General features: G+C 40.6%; 1 protein-coding gene across 6 annotated transcripts in view; it reads left to right on the top strand.

Moving 5' to 3' along the window:
* The window catches only part of LOC138961517 (adhesion G-protein coupled receptor G6-like), a 437,302-nt gene that overhangs the window by 69,738 nt on the left and 345,751 nt on the right, over nucleotides 1–21,813 (top strand). For 4 of the 6 annotated variants that reach the window (XM_070333173.1, XM_070333170.1, XM_070333171.1 and 1 more), the window contains exons 6-21: nucleotides 189–278; nucleotides 1,987–2,159; nucleotides 3,271–3,380; nucleotides 4,189–4,387; nucleotides 5,908–6,026; nucleotides 6,854–6,912; nucleotides 7,528–7,706; nucleotides 8,943–9,078; nucleotides 15,326–15,447; nucleotides 16,210–16,441; nucleotides 16,791–16,965; nucleotides 17,549–17,680; nucleotides 18,190–18,360; nucleotides 18,967–19,110; nucleotides 19,632–19,759; nucleotides 21,172–21,228. In XM_070333173.1, coding sequence (XP_070189274.1) covers nucleotides 189–278; nucleotides 1,987–2,159; nucleotides 3,271–3,380; nucleotides 4,189–4,387; nucleotides 5,908–6,026; nucleotides 6,854–6,912; nucleotides 7,528–7,706; nucleotides 8,943–9,078; nucleotides 15,326–15,447; nucleotides 16,210–16,441; nucleotides 16,791–16,965; nucleotides 17,549–17,680; nucleotides 18,190–18,360; nucleotides 18,967–19,110; nucleotides 19,632–19,759; nucleotides 21,172–21,228 — 2,226 coding nt within the window. The remainder of the gene's footprint in view (nucleotides 1–188; nucleotides 279–1,986; nucleotides 2,160–3,270; nucleotides 3,381–4,188; nucleotides 4,388–5,907; nucleotides 6,027–6,853; nucleotides 6,913–7,527; nucleotides 7,707–8,942; nucleotides 9,079–15,325; nucleotides 15,448–16,209; nucleotides 16,442–16,790; nucleotides 16,966–17,548; nucleotides 17,681–18,189; nucleotides 18,361–18,966; nucleotides 19,111–19,631; nucleotides 19,760–21,171; nucleotides 21,229–21,813) is intronic. The other 2 variants (XM_070333174.1, XM_070333172.1) reach the window with 1 other exon arrangement.

Genomic DNA, 21,813 nt, shown 5'->3' with positions numbered 1-21,813 from the left:
TGTAAGTTATATTCAGCGTTTTTCTTGTGTGTTCTTTTTTTTTAAATTTTTAATTTTGTGTTTTAGGTCTTTTTGCTTCTGTACAACTTGTATACATGTACTATTTGTGCAGGAAAATTCACACCGTAAGTTGATTTTGAGAAGATGATTGTTGTTAGTTGTACTTATTTGTTTAATTTCATGTTCAGAGACCTGCAGGGCAATCTGATAACAAACATTGACAAGAGAGCTTTCCTGACACTCCCTGCAAGCAGTACCAACACAAGACTGGTCACCATGTAAGTATTGCATTAGGCTTTTCTGTGTGCACCTAAGCCAACATACGATACACTTTTGGTCGTCTCTTAACCTTCACCGTGCTCCGTGGGTCGTGGACGTCCCAGAGTCTCACACAATCGTCTTTATCTCTGAAACTATTTGGAGTTTTTAATTGAAACGTCATGTAATCTCCAGTCACTATACGACCTTCCCATTTTGAAAGATTATCTTTGTAAACAAACAAATAAATGATGACGTAATTTGAACTACACAGTCCGGATGATGTGGGTCGTGGACGACCCATATGGAATTACGTAAGGAATGTTACGTTGTGTATCCTTATTCGGATGGCGTGGGTCGTGTACGACCCATACTTTGTAAAGAGGCGGCAAAACGTTTATCCCTGCTCGGATGGTGTGGGTCGTGTACGACCCATACTTTTTACGTGGAATCCTTCTTTGGAAAGTATGGGTCGTACACGACCCACATCATCCGGACTGTGTAGTCCACAGCGTGATCCGATGAAGGTTAAGGACAAATAAAACAAAAATAAAACAAGACGACCATGAAAATGATTGTTCGTGTTGCTAATTACTTCTGGTGAGTACATTTTCATTGTCGTCTTTTGTCCAGTTCTTTTCACCTGCAGTCGTTTGTTTCACATCTTACAAAATAAAGAAAGAAGAATGCAGCAAAAGACAAAACCAAGTAGAAACCAGTAAAAACAAACACTCACGCTGAGGAACATCTCAAACCTCACACAATTGTCGAATCTTTCATAGTCATGTTGGCACAATTGTCGAATCTTTCATAGTCATGTTGGCACAATTGTCGAATCTTTCATAGTCATGTTGGCACAATTGTCGAATCTTTCATAGTCATGTTGGCACAATTGTCGAATCTTTCATAGTCATGTTGGCACAATTGTCGAATCTTTCATAGTCATGTTGGCACAATTGTCGAATCTTTCATAGTCATGTTGGCACAATTGTCGAATCTTTCATAGTCATGTTGGCACAATTGTCGAATCTTTCATAGTCATGTTGGCACATTTGTCGAATCTGTCATTGTCATGTTGGCACAATTGTCGAATCTTTCATAGTCATGTTGGCACATTTGTCGAATCTTTCACTGTCATGTTGGCACATTTGTCGAATCTTTCATAGTCATGTTGGCACAATTGTCGAATCTTTCATAGTCATGTTGGCACAATTGTCGAATCTTTCATAGTCATGTTGGCACATTTGTCGAATCTGTCATTGTCATGTTGGCACAATTGTCGAATCTTTCATAGTCATGTTGGCACATTTGTCGAAGAAAATATAAACCCCAGCTTGAAACGTACCTGCAACAGAATACGTTTTTGATGTGAACGGATTTAGTACACATTCCATTGAATATTTTAATTTGTAAATATTTTACAAGGATTAAGATTTAAGGCTAGGCCTTTTCTTGCAATCTGTTCTTGAGACGCACAAACCCTCAATACAAAAAGGAAAGAAAAAACAACTTGACTAAATGTAACAAAGATGATGATGATGATGATGATGATGATGATGGTGATGCTGATGATGATGACGCTGATGCTGATGATGATGATGAATGCATTCAGAACATATACATACATGTAGTCATTCACAAAATCAAACCCATACTTTAAAGGCCATAACGGGTCCAAACCTATCAAGCTCACTATCATCATCAATATAACTTATTTGTATTCCGCAGCCGCTTGAACTCCAATCCGATTAACTGTCAATGTGGTTCACGTGCCATTCGCGAGTGGAAAGGGACGCTGGGTGGGAACTTGGCGAAGATCAAGTTCGAGGGCTTCAACTGTAGAAACGCTCAGAATGTTGAGCTGGACAATGTTCCGGAACAGTCCTTTGGGCAGTGCACGGGTGAGTTTGTGCTGTGGTTTTATCAGGGTTCAATTCAAAAACAGTGTCCCAAGCTAACTCTCATCGTCAACAATCCGTCTTGTGTCTATGTCCCTTGAACGCATGTAAAGAGTTTACGCAGAGAGAGAGAGAGAGAGAGAGAGAGAGAGAGAGAGAGAGACACAGAGAGAGAGAGAGAGAGAGAGAGAGAGAGAGAGAGAGAGAGAGAGAGAGAGAGAGAGAGAGAGAGAGAGAGAGAGAGAGAGAGAGAGAGAGACAGAGAGAAAGAGAGAGAGAGAAAGAGAGAGAGAGAGAGAGAGAGAGAGAAAGAGAGAGAGAGAGAGAGAGAGAGAGAGAGAGAGAGAGAGAGAGAGAGAGAGAGAGAGAGAGAGAGGACAAGACAAGACAAAATCTTTATTATCGAGGGTAATAGATAAGCAAGAATATTGCTTTTTTACATCCAGCCCTCGCCCTAATATAGGGTCAACAAGAACAGAAAACAATATAATCAAAGAACTATCACATCAAACTTAATACATTATAACTGTATATACAGATACAAATTTAAAAAATAAATTGTCATGCTGCATTTTAAGTACAATTTCCAAGTGTCAATTTTTAACATAACTTAATTTAGATCTGCATATTATTATAATTTTGTTTAACATGCACATACATTTTAAATGATTTGGTGAACCATTCAGCACATGTTTAGTTGCATTATGTGCGACATAGAGAGAGAGAGAAAAGAGAGAGAGAGAGAGAGAGAGAGAGAGAGAGAGAGAGAGCGAGAAAGAGAGAATATAGAAAGAATAGAGAGAGAGAGAGAGAATATATAGAGAGAGAATATATTATATAGAGAGAGAATAGAGAGAGCGAGAGAGAGAGAATATATATAGAGAGAGAATAGATAGAGAGAGAGAGAGAGAAATAAGAGAGAGAAATAGAGAGAGAGAGAGAGAATATATATATAGAGAGAGAGGGAGAGAGAGAGAAAAATAAGAGAGAGAAATAGAGAGAGAAATAGAGAGAGAGAGAGAGAGACAGAGACAGAGACAGAGACAGAGAGAAGAGACAGAGAGAAGAGACAGAGACAGAGAGAGATGAACAAGAGCTTTTTTGTGTGTTACAGCTGCCGATCTCTCCATGTTTGAATCTCTTCAGACCTGCGCCTCCTGTAGCGCTGTCTCAACGCATCATATGTGTGACGTCAGCTCAAACAGGACATGCGGGGTATCCCAGGTGAGCATTTTGTTTGTGTTTGTTTGTGTGTTTGTTTGTTTCGTTCGATTTGTGTACCCATATATCTTTGATCAGTTTGTTTTCACGAGAACAAATCTGGTCGTTTGATAACTTCTTACAACAGACCAGTCCAAATAGTTAGCTCAATTGCGTATACGACCAAGTGCACGAAACACTTGAATCACCTTTGGCGGCCAAGCCAGTCAAACATGAATGATATTTGCTATGAGAACGCAAAGGAGGCAACAGCGACCAGACCATATTACAAACATCCAATAAAATATGAGAGATGTGTGCTTTCTACAGACCAACAAAAAAAACAACCCCGTAGAGCTGCTATAAATAGCTCACGCTCAAGGCTGGAAGACAACTCTGTCAGTGCAGACAACTGATGTGAAAGGGGGACAACTGCGTCACCCTGTCTCACGTTCATTTGATGTTGATGCCCAAGCATGTTCACTCTGGCGCATTTTGTGAACTTATATAGATGTTGTCTAAATGTTCATATAATTATTGAAGGATAATATCACCAACTCCTGGTTCTGTCACTTTTGTTTGTTTGTTGCGTTCACATCAGCTGTCTTCAGGTTTCTCTTTCCTTTCCTTGCTAATTCAGTTCGGGCTTCGATCATGGACGAATAGGCTATAATGACCTATGCAATTCGATACATTCCGTAAACTTGAACTTTTTCCTGTTCAGGGGGAGTTAACTACACGGCTGACCATTGCCCAAGAGAGTTAATTCGGGGCACTGTTCTGAAATTGTACCATCAATCTTTCACGCATGAACTTTTCGCCGTTGTTTCAGCCGATGTGCCACAGCAAGATTCGCATCGTCAACGGGGTCATGTCAGTCTTCAAGGATTACTGCTCGTCCTACGCAGACTGTCTGCTGCAAGAGAGACGTAACCAGGAACTGTGCAACGTCTCGCACACTGGTTCAGTCAACGCCATGGACTGCACGTTCTGCTGCGTTGGGCCCAGGTGCAACAGTGGTGATATTGGAGGTTGGTTGGCCTGCAAGATGCATCACACAGCGTATACAAAAGCAAATCGGTGCTAGCAGTACAGTTGTTTGTTTGATTGTTTGTTGTTTTGTTTCTCATTTTGGTCGTCTATCTGACATAAGACATAAGACATAAGATCATTTATTGTCCATACAATTAATTACAATAGATGGAAAATTGTGGTTCATCTGCTCTTAAAACAACCAAAACAACATATGACAACAACCTTAAAAAACAAAAATAAGAACAATAAAACATACAAAGTTTGTCTGTTTGCTTTTCTTATATATGTATCTATGTATCTATAGTAACTATATACATGATGTATTGTAATGTATGTGTGTAAAATGTGGTAAGGGCCGGTTATAAGACTAGGTTGTGTCTGGAACCAAAGACCTTTCGCTATGGTAGGGGAAGCTCTTTGGTGGAACCTCTATCCTTATGTAATAAGGATCAGTCAGTCAATCAGTCAGTCAGCTTCCTCCGAAAGCGGCGTATGGCTGCCTAAATGGCGGGGTAAAAACGGTCATACACGTAAAAATCCACTCGTTCAAAAACACAAGCCGTGTACGTGGGAGTTTCAGCCCACGAACGCAAAAGAAGAAGTCAGTCAGCGCAGCAAATCAGTTCACACGTCGTCCCATTCTGCATGCAGTACTCGGCATTCAAGCCCGATACGCTATATGGAATCCCTTGCAGCTGCATATTATTGAAGAAAGAGTTCGGAAAAAAACCTGTCGGTATTTGTACTGGTTTGGGAAGAGTTGCGTCCCTTTTATACTACCGAAGACGACTCGAGCTCGTGATTTTGTTTGTTTGTTTGTTTGTTTGCTTAACGCCCAGCCGACCACGAAGGGCCATATCAGGGCGGTGCTGCTTTGACATATAACGTGCGCCACACACAAGACAAAAGTCGCAGCACAGGCTTCATGTCTCACCCAGTCACATTATTCTGACACCGGACCAACCAGTCCTAGCACTAACCCCATAATGCCAGACGCCAGGCGGAGCAGCCACTAGATTGCCAGTATGACCCGGCCGGGGTTCGAACCCACGACCTCCCGATCACGGGGCGGACGCCTTACCACTAGGCCAACCGTGCCGGTCGAGCTCGTGATGGAAATAAGGGATTAGAAATAGGTAAACCTTTTCACAGCCTTTGGTGTAGGACATCAGGTGATGTCCTGTGTTAATGTGTCTGTGACTTATTCGTTGACTTTGTTCAGTTTAATGGAATATGCTGACGATCAGGATGACGATTTGAGTGAGTTCACTTGATCTTGCAATACACAATTATTTTCTTTTTATTCAACATTAGTTTCAGTGCAGGCTATGCTCTTTGAAAGTTATTGATAAGCAAATTAATCACAAGCAGCCATTATAATCAAATACTTGTTGAGAGACAAGACTTAACATTTTCATACTGCGCTTCCTGGTTTGCCACACAACGACAGTTAAATGAGCAGTTTGTATAGTTGTGAAAAAAAAAATTTTCTATATATTTCTTGATGCTGTTGCAGGCCGTACGAACTCTTTCAAGGTGTTCGTAGGCCTGCGGTTGAGTCAGGCCTTCCAGTCGTACATGCTGTACCCCAAAGATTCAACCTATATTCAAGTGAAAAGACGGTACACACAGCAGGTAATATTTGTCTTGTTTCTCTTCTCATGAATTGGTAGTTTTAGGTCTAGATTTAGCACGACTGTGTGAGATCTAAGCCAACACTGGGGAAGTTGCGAACAAGAAACTACGACTAAGCTTATACAAAATTGAAAGATTCATGTCTATAAGGCTTGTTGGGTTTATATCAACACTATGTTAGAGAAGTTGCGTTTTCAGCGAAGAATAGGACGCTGCATGCCAACGACTGGTTGGGATCTAAATAAAACTAGAGAAGTTGTATTTTCAACGAAGACGAAACTACAACCACACATTTTTATGCTTAATGTCTGAAATCGCGTTTTATTTCACTGACCCGTCACTGTTTACTCCCCCCCCCCCTCCCTCCTTTTTTTTGCAAAGAGATCTACCTGTTTAATGGGTAAAGGAATAGTCAGACCTTGGACATATGTGACCCTCCACCACGAAATGAGTCGCATGTCACCTCGCGCGGTTCTGCGCTAGGCTTGATATAAGTCCGGAGAGTGTATGGTAACAGCGTGAGGGTCACCTTAGTCACAGGCTTATAACTCAAACAGTTTTCGCTCTTTTCTAAAACGGGTTTCACCACTGGATAGAGCATAAAAAACTCGTTAGGAAAATGTAAAAAATTGAAAATCATGCAAAGGTGACATGCGACTCATTCCGTGGTGGAGGGTCACATATGTCTGTGTAGTCAACATGTGTGCAACACAGAACAATCTCATGCCATGTTTTTGGGTTTTTTTTACCTTACTTTTGGAACGTTCAATTAGCAGTCTGTTTGTTTCGGATTTGATTATACTTGATGATTGCGCATCTTTTTTCAGCTTACAAACATTATTGCATCGGCTGACGGAGGATACGCAGTTGACTTTCTCTCCTTCCAGTGAGTAGAGCTTTTAGGACGTTTCTGATTTTATTCAGCAGGCCAGGGCGGGGAAATAGCTCAGTCGGTAGCGCGCTGTCTTTAAAACCAGTTGTCGCTATCGGCGTGGGTTCGATCCCCACGTTCGGCGAGGGATTTATTTTCCAGAGTCAACTTTGTGCAGACTCTCCTCGGTGGCCGAACACCCCAGTGTGCACGCATGCGCACGATAAAGAACCCAAGTTCGCAGCGAAAGTCTCAGGGCTTGGAAACATGGATACATGCATGGAAACAAAATAAAATGGGAAGCGCCGTATAATGTATATAGCTGCTCGCTTTCCAAAGTGAAAAAGCAGCCCGAATTTCAATTAGGGTAACCTCACAGGGCTGTATGAAATCTTATCCTCATCCTTATCCTGAGCACCTCCAAGTATTAAAACTTTAATTTCCGTACATATTTGAATATCAAAGAGTCTGATTTTTTTTATTTGTTAAACGTTTCCGAAATATTATTTCTTCTAACGATTCATCAGTTTCAATTTCAATTTGTATTTCGTTTTGGGTCTTTTGCTACACGGGACGGGCGGAAGCTCCACGTACTTTTCACTAATCCGTTGTACATGTTTCTCCTTTCAGGAACCAAACTCCTAACACCTATGTATCGACTCTAGTGCACACGACGAATCTCAACACGTTCAGCATACAGAGCGTGGTGAACCTTATATTAGACAGACTCAACGCTAGCTCCAGGACTGGTTTCCTCAGAAAGCAGAATGTCAACTACATCTATGTGGGAACGGAGCTGGCTACAGCTAGTGAGTTATTGTTTGCTTTTCTGTTTGTTTTGTGGCTCCTGGTGCTGAATTAGTTTTGTAACTGACACTAGTGTCAAGCTGTGAAAGTAAACGCACATACGAACTCACTACCACGCAAACAGAAGCACGCGCACGCGCACCCGCAAGCAAGCACGCACGCACATACACAAGAACACACGCACGCACGCACGTACCACGCACGCACGCACGCACACACGCATGCACGCACTTACAAACACACATACACACGCACACGCGCACGTACGCACAAACACACGGGCACACGCACACGCACACGCACACACACACACACACACACACACGCACGCACGCAAGAACTTTCCTTTTGATGCAAACATTGGACACGGTGTGTGACGATCGTTATCCATCCCGGATTGTAACTGTCGTTGCTTAGGGCGTGCAAAAAGACCAAAGCAAAGCGAACGCTTGAACGCTACGTGCGCATCCCTCGCCCGCTCGCACAGTCTGCAATCAGGTCTCAAACGTCAGCCAAAACGCTGCGAGCGAGCCTCGCGTGCGTGTTTTTCTGTCTGGGTCATTTGGAGGCGTTTCCGGATGCGCTATCTCTCTCTCTCCCTCTCTCTCTCTCTCTCTCTCTCTCTCCCTCTCTCTGTCTCTCTCTCTTTCTCTCTCTTTCTCTGTCACTCTCTCTGTACAAGCATATGATCATAGTGATTCCTCTCCACAAGAAACATGAATTGTAATGCAAATACATGTATATCCCTTTTGTCATCAAATGTTTTGGATATTTTAATATATACAATGTATTCAATGCAACAGTGTGGCAATGTCAACACTATATTGTGTATGATTGAGCTATTTTTTTCATAGGAACATAGGATTTTTGTTTTCTTATTATTAGTAGTATTATGTGCGTCCGTATTAAGTGTTTGTATAAGGGACAGGTTGTAAGATTAGGCTTTGCCTAAAACCTCCATCCTTTCGTAATAAAGTTCAGTCTCTCTCTCTCTCTCTCTCTCTCTCTCTCTCTCTCTCTCTCTCTCTCTCTCTCTCTCTCTCTCTCTCTCTCTCTCTCTCTCTCTCTCTCTCTCTCTCTTGTACATACACTTAAATGTTATTTACTATGTTTCTATATAATGCGCTTCTTGTACATAAACTGTATTCAGTGCAGTTGTGACTGTGCTCGGATTTTTGTGTTGACATCTTGGATCTAAGAAAAAATAATAAGAAATCATGATGACTGCGTGTTGACAGGAAGCTGCGCGACGGAAGTGACGCCGACGGATGTGGGACCTATCACGTGGCAGGAAACAGCCACGGGCAGTTCTGCAAACATGCCCTGTCCGTCCAGCTCAAACTCCAAGCCTGGTGCTTTTGCTTCACGACAGTGGTAGGTATAGATGTTACAGTTAATCTGTGAAACCAGGGAATACGTGTATTAACTAAACTATTTTAGGTAATACATGAATTAACTGGGTTTTTTTTCCGTCAGTTAATTCATATATTACCTAGTTAATACACGTATTCCCTAGTTTCACAGATTAACTGTAACATAGACACTGGGGACTGGTATACTTTTAAGTGAAATACATTGGTACTTGTTTTTTTCTGTGTATTAAAACTTAATTTTGTTTTTGCTACACAACTGTGGTAGGTATGGATACAGGAGACTAGTGTACTTTATTTGAAGTACAATGCTTTGTTCTGTTTATTAAATTTGTTCAGGTTGTTGCTTTTGGTTTGTGTCCAAACGGAAGGATGCTCTTATCTCACTGAAAGACCGGCACGGTTGGCCTAGTGGTAAGGCGTCCGCCCCGTGATCGGGTGGTCGTGGGTTCGAACCCCGACCGGGTCATACCTAAGACTTTAAAATTGGCAATCTAGTGGCTGCTCCGCCTGGCGTCTGGCATTATGGGGTTAGTGCTAGGACTGGTTGGTCCGGTGTCAGCATAATGTGACTGGGTGAGACATGAAGCCTGTGCTGCGACTTCTGTCTTGTGTGTGGCGCACGTTATATGTCAAAGCAGCACCGCCCTGATATGGCCCTTCGTGGTCGGCTGGGCGTTAAGCAAACAAACAAACAAACAAATCTCATCGAAAGTCGGGCCATACGTGTGATGGCTGATGGGATGGCGTACACAAGAAAAACACTAAGTTTAAGTGCTAAGATTGTTTCATTGGATGCTTGTTAAAGTTCTCGGCAAAAGTATTCTTGCTGGCTCCATAGTTAGATATGGGTGACATTTTGTGAAAGAAAATGTAAGCTTATAGGTTTAATTGGTTGCCATTGTTTTCTCTCTGCATGATTATTGTATCGTTTCAAGCGGTTGAGATGCCTGATTAGTAGCCTTGAGAACCAGTTAAAGATTGCACTGATTTTGGTGAAAATAGTGATTTAGAGATTAATTATTTCCCCATAACCCTGCAGGCTGCTGAGTTTCTGAAAAAAATAAACCGCTTTCCACCCATTCAGTTTGGAGAATCTAGCTATCAATGGGATATAATAATAATAATAATAATAATAATAATAATAATTGTCAGTAAGTACTGGTGTCACATGACTGATGTGAACCAGTTGATTGGCTAATGGCGATGCGCTAAAACTGTTAGCGCACTCTTGGAGTGCGCTAACTTTTCCACAGAGCGTATTCTTGCGCCCTTTGCCTAAGCAAGACTGTGCTCTCATCCTCAGAATTAATTAATGACATGTAGCTTATATTCTCCACAATACCAAATGACCATAAATTCCATGCTTTACAATTAAAGCAGAAGTGGGTTTTTTTTCTGACAGATTGCATGTGCCTGTGCCAGTGCCAGTGATCTAAAAAAATAGAAGCCGCTGTGTTTCATCTAATTTTCGCCGACTTGCATAGATTCTTCTCATATGCCGTGTTAGTGGCATGTAGCTTATCATCCACATTACCAAATGATGAGTTAGTATACAATTCCCAGCGGCTAACAGAAAACACAAGTGTTATTCCGATAACGTACCAGCTAGACCAGTTTGGAAGACTGACTCGATCGACTCTGTAGCAGACAACACAGAAATACGACTACATCAGTTCAGTAAATGAATGGTTTCAGAATTATTATTTCAAAGCAAGAACAATCGTAATCGAAAACGTGTAAGGTTCAGAACGTTCTTACCATATATAAGATTTATTAGCAGCCTGCCTCATGCGTACAGACTCAGTGCAGACTGCAGTCGTTCCATTGCCCAGGTTGGCAGGTAGCCTAGCAGACGACATTAACCCCGCTCAGCAAATTAACATGTTGGGCAAATGTGAACGAAAAAACGATGGGGATATAATACGTGTAGGGTTCAGAGCATTCTTACCGTTCATGTTTAGTATCAGACTCCCCGATGAGCGAAGATAGAACACGAGAAATGTGCCACATTTGTTTTGAAAATGTGCGAACCGTCGAGTCCCGCTTTGAGTCAATTCAAGGGGAGTCACTCCGCATAGTCAATCCGTCGAAGCTCGACTGGAGGTTTCGAATCGCAAATAATGAAGAGCCTTTCTCCGAGTTCAAATGAGGTCTCTCTGAAAGATCATCACTGTTCAGATTAACGCTACACTGGAATTTACCAACAGAAATTAAAATGCGTGTGACGAAAGCACGACACACTTGAGACACCCCACACAAAAGTAGATCTTTACTGTGCACGACCTGACCACACAGTTATGCCTATTCAAATGCGCATTGCAAAATGTGCGTTTGGAATCTTCTTTTTTCTATGGCGGTACTGACAATATCGTTATTGAAACAATCCCAGTGCACTAAGGGATTTATAGAGCAAATCTCGAAAATAATTATTGAACTCAGCGCTATGCGCTTCGTTCAATAATGAATTTTCTCGATTTGCTCTATAAATCCCTTAGTGCACTGGGATGTCTCAATAACTTAAATAATAATAATAATAATAATAATAATAATAATAATAATTGTCAGTAAGTACTGGTGTCACATGACTGATGTGAACCAGTTGATTGGCTAATGGCGATGCGCTAAAACTGTTAGCGCACTCTTGGAGTGCGCTAACTTTTCCACAGAGCGTATTCTTGCGCCCTTTGCCTAAGCAAGACTGTGCTCTCATCCTCAGAATTAATTAATGACATGTAGCTTATATTCTCCACAATACCAAATGACCATAAATTCCCTGCTTCTCAATTAAAGCAGAAGTGGGTTTTTTTCTGACAGATTGCATGTGCCTGTGCCAGTGCCAGTGATCTAAAAAAATAGAAGCCGCTGTGTTTCATCTAATTTTCGCCGACTTGCATAGATTCTTCTCATATGCCGTGTTAGTGGCATGTAGCTTATCATCCACATTACCAAATGATGAGTTAGTATACAATTCCCAGCGGCTAACAGAAAACACAAGTGTTATTCCGATAACGTACCAGCTAGACCAGTTTGGAAGACTGACTCGATCGACTCTGTAGCAGACAACACAGAAATACGACTACATCAGTTCAGTAAATGAATGGTTTCAGAATTATTATTTCAAAGCAAGAACAATCGTAATCGAAAACGTGTAAGGTTCAGAACGTTCTTACCATATATAAGATTTATTAGCAGCCTGCCTCATGCGTACAGACTCAGTGCAGACTGCAGTCGTTCCATTGCCCAGGTTGGCAGGTAGCCTAGCAGACGACATTAACCCCGCTCAGCAAATTAACATGTTGGACAAATGTGAACGAAAAAACGATGGGGATATAATACGTGTAGGGTTCAGAGCATTCTTACCGTTCATGTTTAGTATCAGACTCCCCGATGAGCGAAGATAGAACACGAGAAATGTGCCACATTTGTTTTGAAAATGTGCGAACCGTCGAGTCCCGCTTTGAGTCAATTCAAGGGGAGTCACTCCGCATAGTCAATCCGTCGAAGCTCGACTGGAGGTTTCGAATCGCAAATAATGAAGAGCCTTTCTCCGAGTTCAAATGAGGTCTCTCTGAAAGATCATCACTGTTCAGATTAACGCTACACTGGAATTTACCAACAGAAATTAAAATGCGTGTGACGAAAGCACGACACACTTGAGACACCCCACACAAAAGTAGATCTTTACTGTGCACGACCTGACCACACAGTTATGCCTATTCAAATGCGCATTGCAAAATGTGCGTTTGGAATCTTCTTTTTTCTATGGCGGTACTGACAATATCGTTATTGAAACAATCCCAGTGCACTAAGGGATTTATAGAGCAAATCTCGAAAATAATTATTGAACTCAGCGCTATGCGCTTCGTTCAATAATGAATTTTCTCGATTTGCTCTATAAATCCCTTAGTGCACTGGGATGTCTCAATAACTTAAATAATAATAATAATAATAATAATAATAATAATAATAATTGTCAGTAAGTACTGGTGTCACATGACTGATGTGAACCAGTTGATTGGCTAATGGCGATGCGCTAAAACTGTTAGCGCACTCTTGGAGTGCGCTAACTTTTCCACAGAGCGTATTCTTGCGCCCTTTGCCTAAGCAAGACTGTGCTCTCATCCTCAGAATTAATTAATGACATGTAGCTTATATTCTCCACAATACCAAATGACCATAAATTCCCTGCTTCTCAATTAAAGCAGAAGTGGGTTTTTTTTCTGACAGATTGCATGTGCCTGTGCCAGTGCCAGTGATCTAAAAAAATAGAAGCCGCTGTGTTTCATCTAATTTTCGCCGACTTGCATAGATTCTTCTCATATGCCGTGTTAGTGGCATGTAGCTTATCATCCACATTACCAAATGATGAGTTAGTATACAATTCCCAGCGGCTAACAGAAAACACAAGTGTTATTCCGATAACGTACCAGCTAGACCAGTTTGGAAGACTGACTCGATCGACTCTGTAGCAGACAACACAGAAATACGACTACATCAGTTCAGTAAATGAATGGTTTCAGAATTATTATTTCAAAGCAAGAACAATCGTAATCGAAAACGTGTAAGGTTCAGAACGTTCTTACCATATATAAGATTTATTAGCAGCCTGCCTCATGCGTACAGACTCAGTGCAGACTGCAGTCGTTCCATTGCCCAGGTTGGCAGGTAGCCTAGCAGACGACATTAACCCCGCTCAGCAAATTAACATGTTGGACAAATGTGAACGAAAAAACGATGGGGATATAATACGTGTAGGGTTCAGAGCATTCTTACCGTTCATGTTTAGTATCAGACTCCCCGATGAGCGAAGATAGAACACGAGAAATGTGCCACATTTGTTTTGAAAATGTGCGAACCGTCGAGTCCCGCTTTGAGTCAATTCAAGGGGAGTCACTCCGCATAGTCAATCCGTCGAAGCTCGACTGGAGGTTTCGAATCGCAAATAATGAAGAGCCTTTCTCCGAGTTCAAATGAGGTCTCTCTGAAAGATCATCACTGTTCAGATTAACGCTACACTGGAATTTACCAACAGAAATTAAAATGCGTGTGACGAAAGCACGACACACTTGAGACACCCCACACAAAAGTAGATCTTTACTGTGCACGACCTGACCACACAGTTATGCCTATTCAAATGCGCATTGCAAAATGTGCGTTTGGAATCTTCTTTTTTCTATGGCGGTACTGACAATATCGTTATTGAAACAATCCCAGTGCACTAAGGGATTTATAGAGCAAATCTCGAAAATAATTATTGAACTCAGCGCTATGCGCTTCGTTCAATAATGAATTTTCTCGATTTGCTCTATAAATCCCTTAGTGCACTGGGATGTCTCAATAACTTAAATAATAATAATAATAAATGAGCATTTAAAAGCGCAACATCATAACTTTACAATTATGCTCTTTGCGCTTCTGACCCTCCACCACGGAATGAGTCGCATGTCACCTTTGCATGATTGTCATATAAATTATTTACATTTTCCTAAAGAGTTTTTTATGCTCTATCCAGTGGTGAAAACCGTTTTAGAAAAGATCGATAAGCGATGAGTTATAAGCCTGTGACTAAGGTGACCCTCACACTGTTACCAGACACTCCCCGGACTTATATTAAGCCTAGCGCAGAACCGCGCGAGATGAAATGCGACTCATTTCGTGGTGGAGGGTCACATATGGCACAGTTAGAAACATCAAATGTGTGTGCTTGCAAAAACAACAACAACAGACCATATAAATGTGATGTTAGGATATGAATTAGCGTTGAGATATTTCAGTATTGTGTAAATGTTGAAGGATGAATGATGATACGTTGTAGACGGATGCCTGAATTTTTTTTATTAAAAGCCCCACAATGATGTGCTTGGCAAATTAAAAAAAAACAAAAAACAAAAAAACAAAAACAACAACAACAACAACAACAACAGACCAGTGGCTTTTCAGAAATCAATTCATTGAAACAGTCCAACTCTGCACAAGCAGCAGTCAGGATGTTGTTTTTGGTATGTGTCCTCGGGGCGGGATTGCTTATACTTACTGCTCGTTATGCCGGTTGGCATGGAAGGCAGCAACGAAAGACCTCAACTCCTGTCTGTTATGGACGAGTCTCTGGATGGTACGCCATGCATGGTTCAGGGCGGGGTAGCCTTATATGTAAAAGCCCAGGTAAATCTGAGATGGTGAGCCGAGTCGTTTACACAAGAAGGAATGAGTGTTTAAGAAGACAACACACTGTTTTTTTCTCTGTGTAGTTTGAATAACCTTACCAATGGCGTGGCTCAGTGGGGAGTGCCTCACGTGGACGCGTGCAAACAGGCTACCAGCAACACAACACGGCTCCTGGCGGAGCTCAATAACACAGATATAACACCCGGTAAGTACAACTTCTTTCCTTGTTCTAAAAGGGTCAGCTTTCTGCGAGATTTGGTAAAATGACTGCAGACAGACATGACAGTGTTCTAGATGATCGAACGTGTAGCAAAGACCTGTACGCGTACGTGTAGATATTGCTTCACCCGTGACTCACTTTTTTTCTCCAATGTTCATGCATTATGCTCCCACCAAGACTGCAGATCTTGGCAAACGCCTGACGTCAAAACTAGATTTGATGACGTTACTCGTACACGTTCCGTACACGTCCTGAAAAGTGCTGATCTAGATCTTGCTATTTTTGAGTTTAGAAGTCCAAGGTTCACATCTACTGTTAGACTTTAAATGAAACTGATGTATCAAAAGCATAGTTAATAGACACATTCGGGTTTTAAGAGGTGTTTTTTGACGTCGGGATAGGGGTATGTAGGGTGGTGGGGAGGGCGAGGGGATGGTTGGTGGGCAAAGATACAGGCAGGGCACACAGAAATGGAACACTGCATGGCACATTAACACCAACAACAAGGAGGGATGTCAGCCAGGGTACAATCTGTCTCAAACGCCCTGCATCATTTCTTTCAATGTAACACCTTACTTTCAAGTAAGTTACAAAAAAATTGTTTTAACACTTTTCTTTGTTCCTACATTTTTGAAATTTCTATTACCATTACCATCTATTCTCTTGTCAATGGACCTTCAAGTATCTTATATTATAAACAAAATGTACCCACCTGCTTTACAATACCTCCTCTTATGTCTCTCTCAGGCAACCTAAACACTGTTCTGGACCAGCTGAGCAGGCTGAGCATGGACGGATCCAAGCTGAGCGCTACTGACGTCACTATCGCCATGGATACGGTGGACAAGGTCTTGGCCAGGTCCTATACGATGACCAACCCAGCGGCGCTGCAGGCCACCGTCAATGTGCTAAATAATTTGGTGGACGCTGAACCCAGCGTGCTCGAGGAGGCCAACAAGATGGGCAAGTCTGCTAGCAGGTGAGTGAGTTAAGGGTTTGTTGATGTTGTTTTTGTTGTTGTTTATCCAGATGTTGGATACCATTTTTTGTTTAAATAATTGGAGAAGCTCATAGAAGAGCTGATGAAGATTGCGATTTTTGGGATTGAAATCCTCAATCAATCAATCAATATGCAAATGCAATTTGTCAACAGACACCCCCTCAAATGAATGAAAATGACATAAAAATCTAAAACATCAATACACAATAAAAACACTGCTAGTGCTCTGCACCGGGAGAGTGCAAGCATGATTATGATGATGATGATGATAATGATGATGATGATGTTCATGATGCATTGCCTGCAATTGCCATAACTCGTTGTCCAGATTGCTGACAGCGGCAGACAAGATCTCGGAGGAGGGAGTGCTGCAGTCTGACGGTCAGCTGGTGCTGTCTGGCGCTAACCTGGTGGTGGCAGCACAGTCTGTCAGACAGGATAGCTTCCAAGGCCTGACACTTACGGCAGATGCTATGGACGATGGGGCGTTTGCAAAGGGCGATGTGAGTGTGATGCGTCTTTGTAACCGCTTGTGTCTTAAATGGGAGAACAATAGCATGGTGATGTTATTATGCTTAATTAAAAACTGAGGGCATAATTCATTGGTGTATTCATTTGGAATATATATCCAAGATGTTTGCAAAACTGGGGATGAGATTGTGAGGAAATGGGTTTATGCTTTGGAATGTCCAAGATAGTTGCAAAAGAGAGGATGTCCGTGTGTTAAACCGGTTAATGCTTTGAACATGTCCAAGATATATGCAAATCTGGGGATGTGAGTGTTATACTGCAATGCATATTTCGGGCACGTGAATGTGAGTGTGACAATTACACTTGTGAACACTTTGGGGCAAGGCACAAGTGTTAGCAAGATTTGAATCGTGAATGGATTCTTCAGAATGGAAGGAAACATTTGGCGGTGATTGTGAACTGTTATTACCTGTAGTATGTCTGGAACTCTTGTGAATACAGACGCAAAGTAAAAGTACATTTCTAGATGAAAAGTAAGGTAAGTTACGTCGATTTTTATCACGTTAGGGCATTCGTTATACACTTACAATGATGATTCTGTTGTGTGAAATTCAGGTGACTATTAGATCCAATGAAGGCACACCTCCTGAAGGCGTCAGCAGCCTCGTTTTGCCGCGCAGTCTGATGACGTCAGCATCTGGTTCCCGAGTAGCCATGACTGTGCACCAGAACGAAAAAGTGTTTGAGGTTTGTTCTCGTATCTCTCTGTCAGAACCTAATTCTTGATTTTAACAAGATGTTATTCAAAATAAGTATTATGAAACAATATAATATGCAAATAATTAGAACAAAAACTCAAGCTGTACACTGAGGCCTCGTAAAACCTGAAATGGCTTTGAGTATTATTTCCATACTGCAGAAAGTTAAGGGGTATAGGTGGGTCTTTTCCCTCTGCCACCCAGAAGTACTTTGACATTCTGTCTTTCATTCTAGGACAGCAGACTTTTCCCCACCGATTGCACGACAAATAAACTGCTGGTTTAACATGTAACATTTCATTATAATACCTTTTTTAATGCTATGTAGCTTCTATTCAATAACTATAACTATTGTATCTCTTCTCGTTTTTGCCGTAAACATTCAGCTTTTTGTTACATCATAATTAATTTTGTTTACTCTCAGAAAAGGTGTTCCTCTTTGTGTTCTGTTTACCTTTGCTCGACAACATTCAAATGAAGATCGTAATTCCTTTTCAGGCTATCAGACAGTCTGGAGGAGCATCAGGAGGAACGGTTGCCTCAGATGGCTCAGAGGACCCAAAGTTCGTCGCGAAGGTCAACAGTCACGTGATGGCTGCTTCTGTTGTGGGTCGTGACGTCGTCAACCTTACAGATCCCGTCACCTTTACCCTCGTTCACGATAACGAGGTAAACTCTGGCTAAATGAGTAATAATAATAATAATAATAATAATGCATAATATTTAAATAGCGCATGTATCCAGGGTTTAACCCTGCTCAAGGCGCTCTACAATGATTGGGGAACAAGAAATACAAAACAATACAACATAACATTATTTGCTGTGCAATCTCACACATATCAATGAATACCAAATTGAGTATGGCATGACTTTATTTAGTCATCAGATATAATTTTAAGTGTTGTACCATTTTGTTTTCATATTCAGAAATCTGAAGTGTTTATTTTTGCTTGCTGATTCATTAATACAATAAGCAATGTCAGGACGTTCTTGGAAATTCGCAAATTTATAGGCACACGTTGATTGAATTCTCTATTACTTCTGAACTAAAACAGCAAAGATTCTGAACTAAAACAGCAATGATTCTGAACTAAAACAGCAATGATTCTGAACTAAAACAGCAATGATTCTGAACTAAAACAGCAATGATTCTGAACTAAAACAGCAATGATTCTAAAAAAAACCAGCAACGATTCTGGTAAATCACTGGTGAAAGAGATACATTACAAAACATACAACTTGTGTTTTGTTTCTAACAAGTCCATCCTATTTCAGAACTCGACCAACCCTCGCTGTGTATTCTGGGACGTGGAAGCTGTTGATTGGTCCCAAAGAGGCTGCAGGAAGAATGACTCGCTGAGCAACGAAAATGTGACCACTTGTCAATGCGACCATCTGACCAACTTTGCCCTGCTTATGGTAATCATCTTTTTACATTTAGTCAAGTTTTGACTAATTTTCTTTGCTTAACGTCCAAGTAAATGGATAAAAATAAGATTAGATTTGAAGAAAAAAGCTAAACCGTTCTGTAAAATACCCGGTCTTGTTTTCTTATGCTTTGCCTTCGAGTAAAAATTTTTAAATCTGTGCAAATCGGAAACTGTTCATCATATTTTTTTCCATGCTTTACCTCCAAGACAAGTAATAAAAAATAATAAAACTTCAAGAACATAATCAAACATTAAATGACTTAGTAATCCTTATATTTTTTCAATGTTTTCTATATTTTTGGTTGCTTTTCTGGGACAGGACTCAATGCTATGCAAAACATAAACTTTCAATCCTAGAAGTATAGCGTACTGATCCTTTCAGGTCTCTTTAATTTCGTATTTTCATCTCTTGTAAAGGAGCTGTACATACCTCTCTTGTAATTGACTGGTTTATGTCACTTCAAAACTATTAAAAATGTGCATCATGATTGATCTTTTATCTTTGGACAGGATGTGTTCAACGAGGGGGCTAGCCTGAGTGAAACAGACAGCAAGATTTTGTCCATCATCTCATACATTGGTTGTGGGATCTCGCTGCTAGCTTTGATTCTGACGCTTCTTACTTACTGCTTGTTCAAGTAAGTACAATCTGGCACCTTATTGATGTGTTGGCTCACCCATTGTTGTTGTGCAAAAAGTAAACATACTTTTCAGGTCATTCTCAGCCACTGGTTTTGAGCAAAAATGACACCTAAGGTTTGGTCATTCTTTCGAGTTACCCTCTCTTCTCTGTTTGTGTTTGTTGTTGTTGAGGTATACACACTTTAAAGTTCTGCACAATAAGCACCACTTTGTTTCGCCTATTGGATTTTACCTCATGTGGAGTGATTTTTTTTCTGTCTTTCTCTCCTAAATCTTTTTTTCTAGATTAATTTTCTTTTGTAACTACCTGAAACCTGAAACTACACTATAAGCACCATAATATACATTTCCTATGTGTTCCCGCTAGATTTGAATGAATGCAAGCGCTCTTTTTGTGAGTAAATGGCAGCCTTGTTGTGATTGGTTTCTAAATCTCTCATCGTTTTCAGTTCTAATCATGAAGTTTTGGATCTGTTTGATGATTATATTTTGTTCATATTTCTTGGATGTTGTAATTGTACTATTGAATGCTTTTTTTTTCTTCTTTTTTTCTTTTTTTTCTTTTTTTTCTTCTTCTTTTTTCTTTTTTTTCTATTTTCTTTTTCTTTTTCTTTTTTTTTCTTTTTTTCTTTCTTTTTTCTTCTTGTTTTTTCTTTTTTTTCTTTTTCTTTTTGCTTGAATGCTGTTACTTCGATTGCAAATTACAACACACACTTGCAGGTTTAATTATCAAATTGCTAGAAAGTGAAAATCAAATTTAGAGGAGGGTGGTTCTTGCCTTTTCCGTTTTATGTGTTTACTATGTAAGGACAATAAGACAAAGGGAAGCAGTTTTTTATTGAAAGGATGCTTTTAACGTCCTGACTGTGCTAGGGGAGGGAACCATCGTTGCCATTGTCAAGCTGTGTGCCAATAGATAGTTATGCACAAGTGTTTAAGTTAGACCAAGGTTGATGGAAACGAAAAAGTTAAAGCAGCAACAGCAGCGTTTCTAATAAAAATGCAGAATATCTTGACATATAGATGAAGGTCTAACTAGCAAGTGGTGAGTAAACAGACAAGCAAACAACTAACCATCCAGCCAACCAAACAACCAACCAAACATACAAACAACCAACCAACCAACCAAACAGACAAAACCTTATTTTATCCACAAGGCTGCCACGTTGAGGTCTAAATGCGTTTCTTTTATTAAGTACATGTAGTAAAAGCAAGCCTTCAACTTGTCTCTGTATGTGTCTCATGCTTTTCTGTCGACTGTTTATCCAGTTAAATCTCACCAACAACATACACACATGAGTTTTTATTTATTTTATTTTATACCTAATGTGTTTCTTTCTCTAAGTAGTAAAACTAGTCGAACTTATGTATTTATGTTGCTGACACTTTTCTGTCGACGGTCCAATAGTCCAATGTCTTCGAGAAGATCCACACATGAATCGGGCTCCGATCAAACGCATGGCCGGTAATAGTTCTAGACAACAAACTTTTGTATCATGAGGTTGGGCCCTTTAATACTTGTACATATATGCAGGTCCATGTCTCATGATACCAGTTTTCTCGGCGCAGTTAACCAAATTGAATATTTATACTTGTGCCTGTATGCTTATTTATTGCATGCTTTTTCAGGCAGTTCGTCGCACTCACCAGATATATATAGAGAGAAAGAATGGTGGAGGAGAAATTATAGTTTTTAGTTTTTAGCGCGTGCATTCGAAACTCTCTCACAAGCTGGTCAGAATACGTTTTTGAGGTTGAAAATCAACTCTCTAGAATGGTAATATGGACACAACCTGAGGGGAAAAGAACGAAAATAAAGATTAAGATTTCTTTTTTATTCGCCAAGTAATAATTGAAGTGGTTCAAGGCAGTAGCAAATCTAAAGTGAGAGAATGTCTCATTTTTAGGCAACTTAAATAATGTCTGGACAACTTTACTGCCTACAGCACAGTGTAACGCGTTTATTCTTGTGTAACTCTCTTCTGTCGTATAAAGAACAAGGACGGGATTTGCAGAACTCAATTCATTGCCCATGGCTGTGTAAATACAT

The sequence above is a fragment of the Littorina saxatilis genome, linkage group LG3, assembly GCF_037325665.1.
Source record: "Littorina saxatilis isolate snail1 linkage group LG3, US_GU_Lsax_2.0, whole genome shotgun sequence".
Lineage (NCBI taxonomy): Eukaryota > Metazoa > Mollusca > Gastropoda > Littorinimorpha > Littorinidae > Littorina > Littorina saxatilis.
The sequence above is the reverse complement of the archived record's forward strand: the minus strand, read 5'-3'. Positions and strand labels throughout refer to the sequence as shown.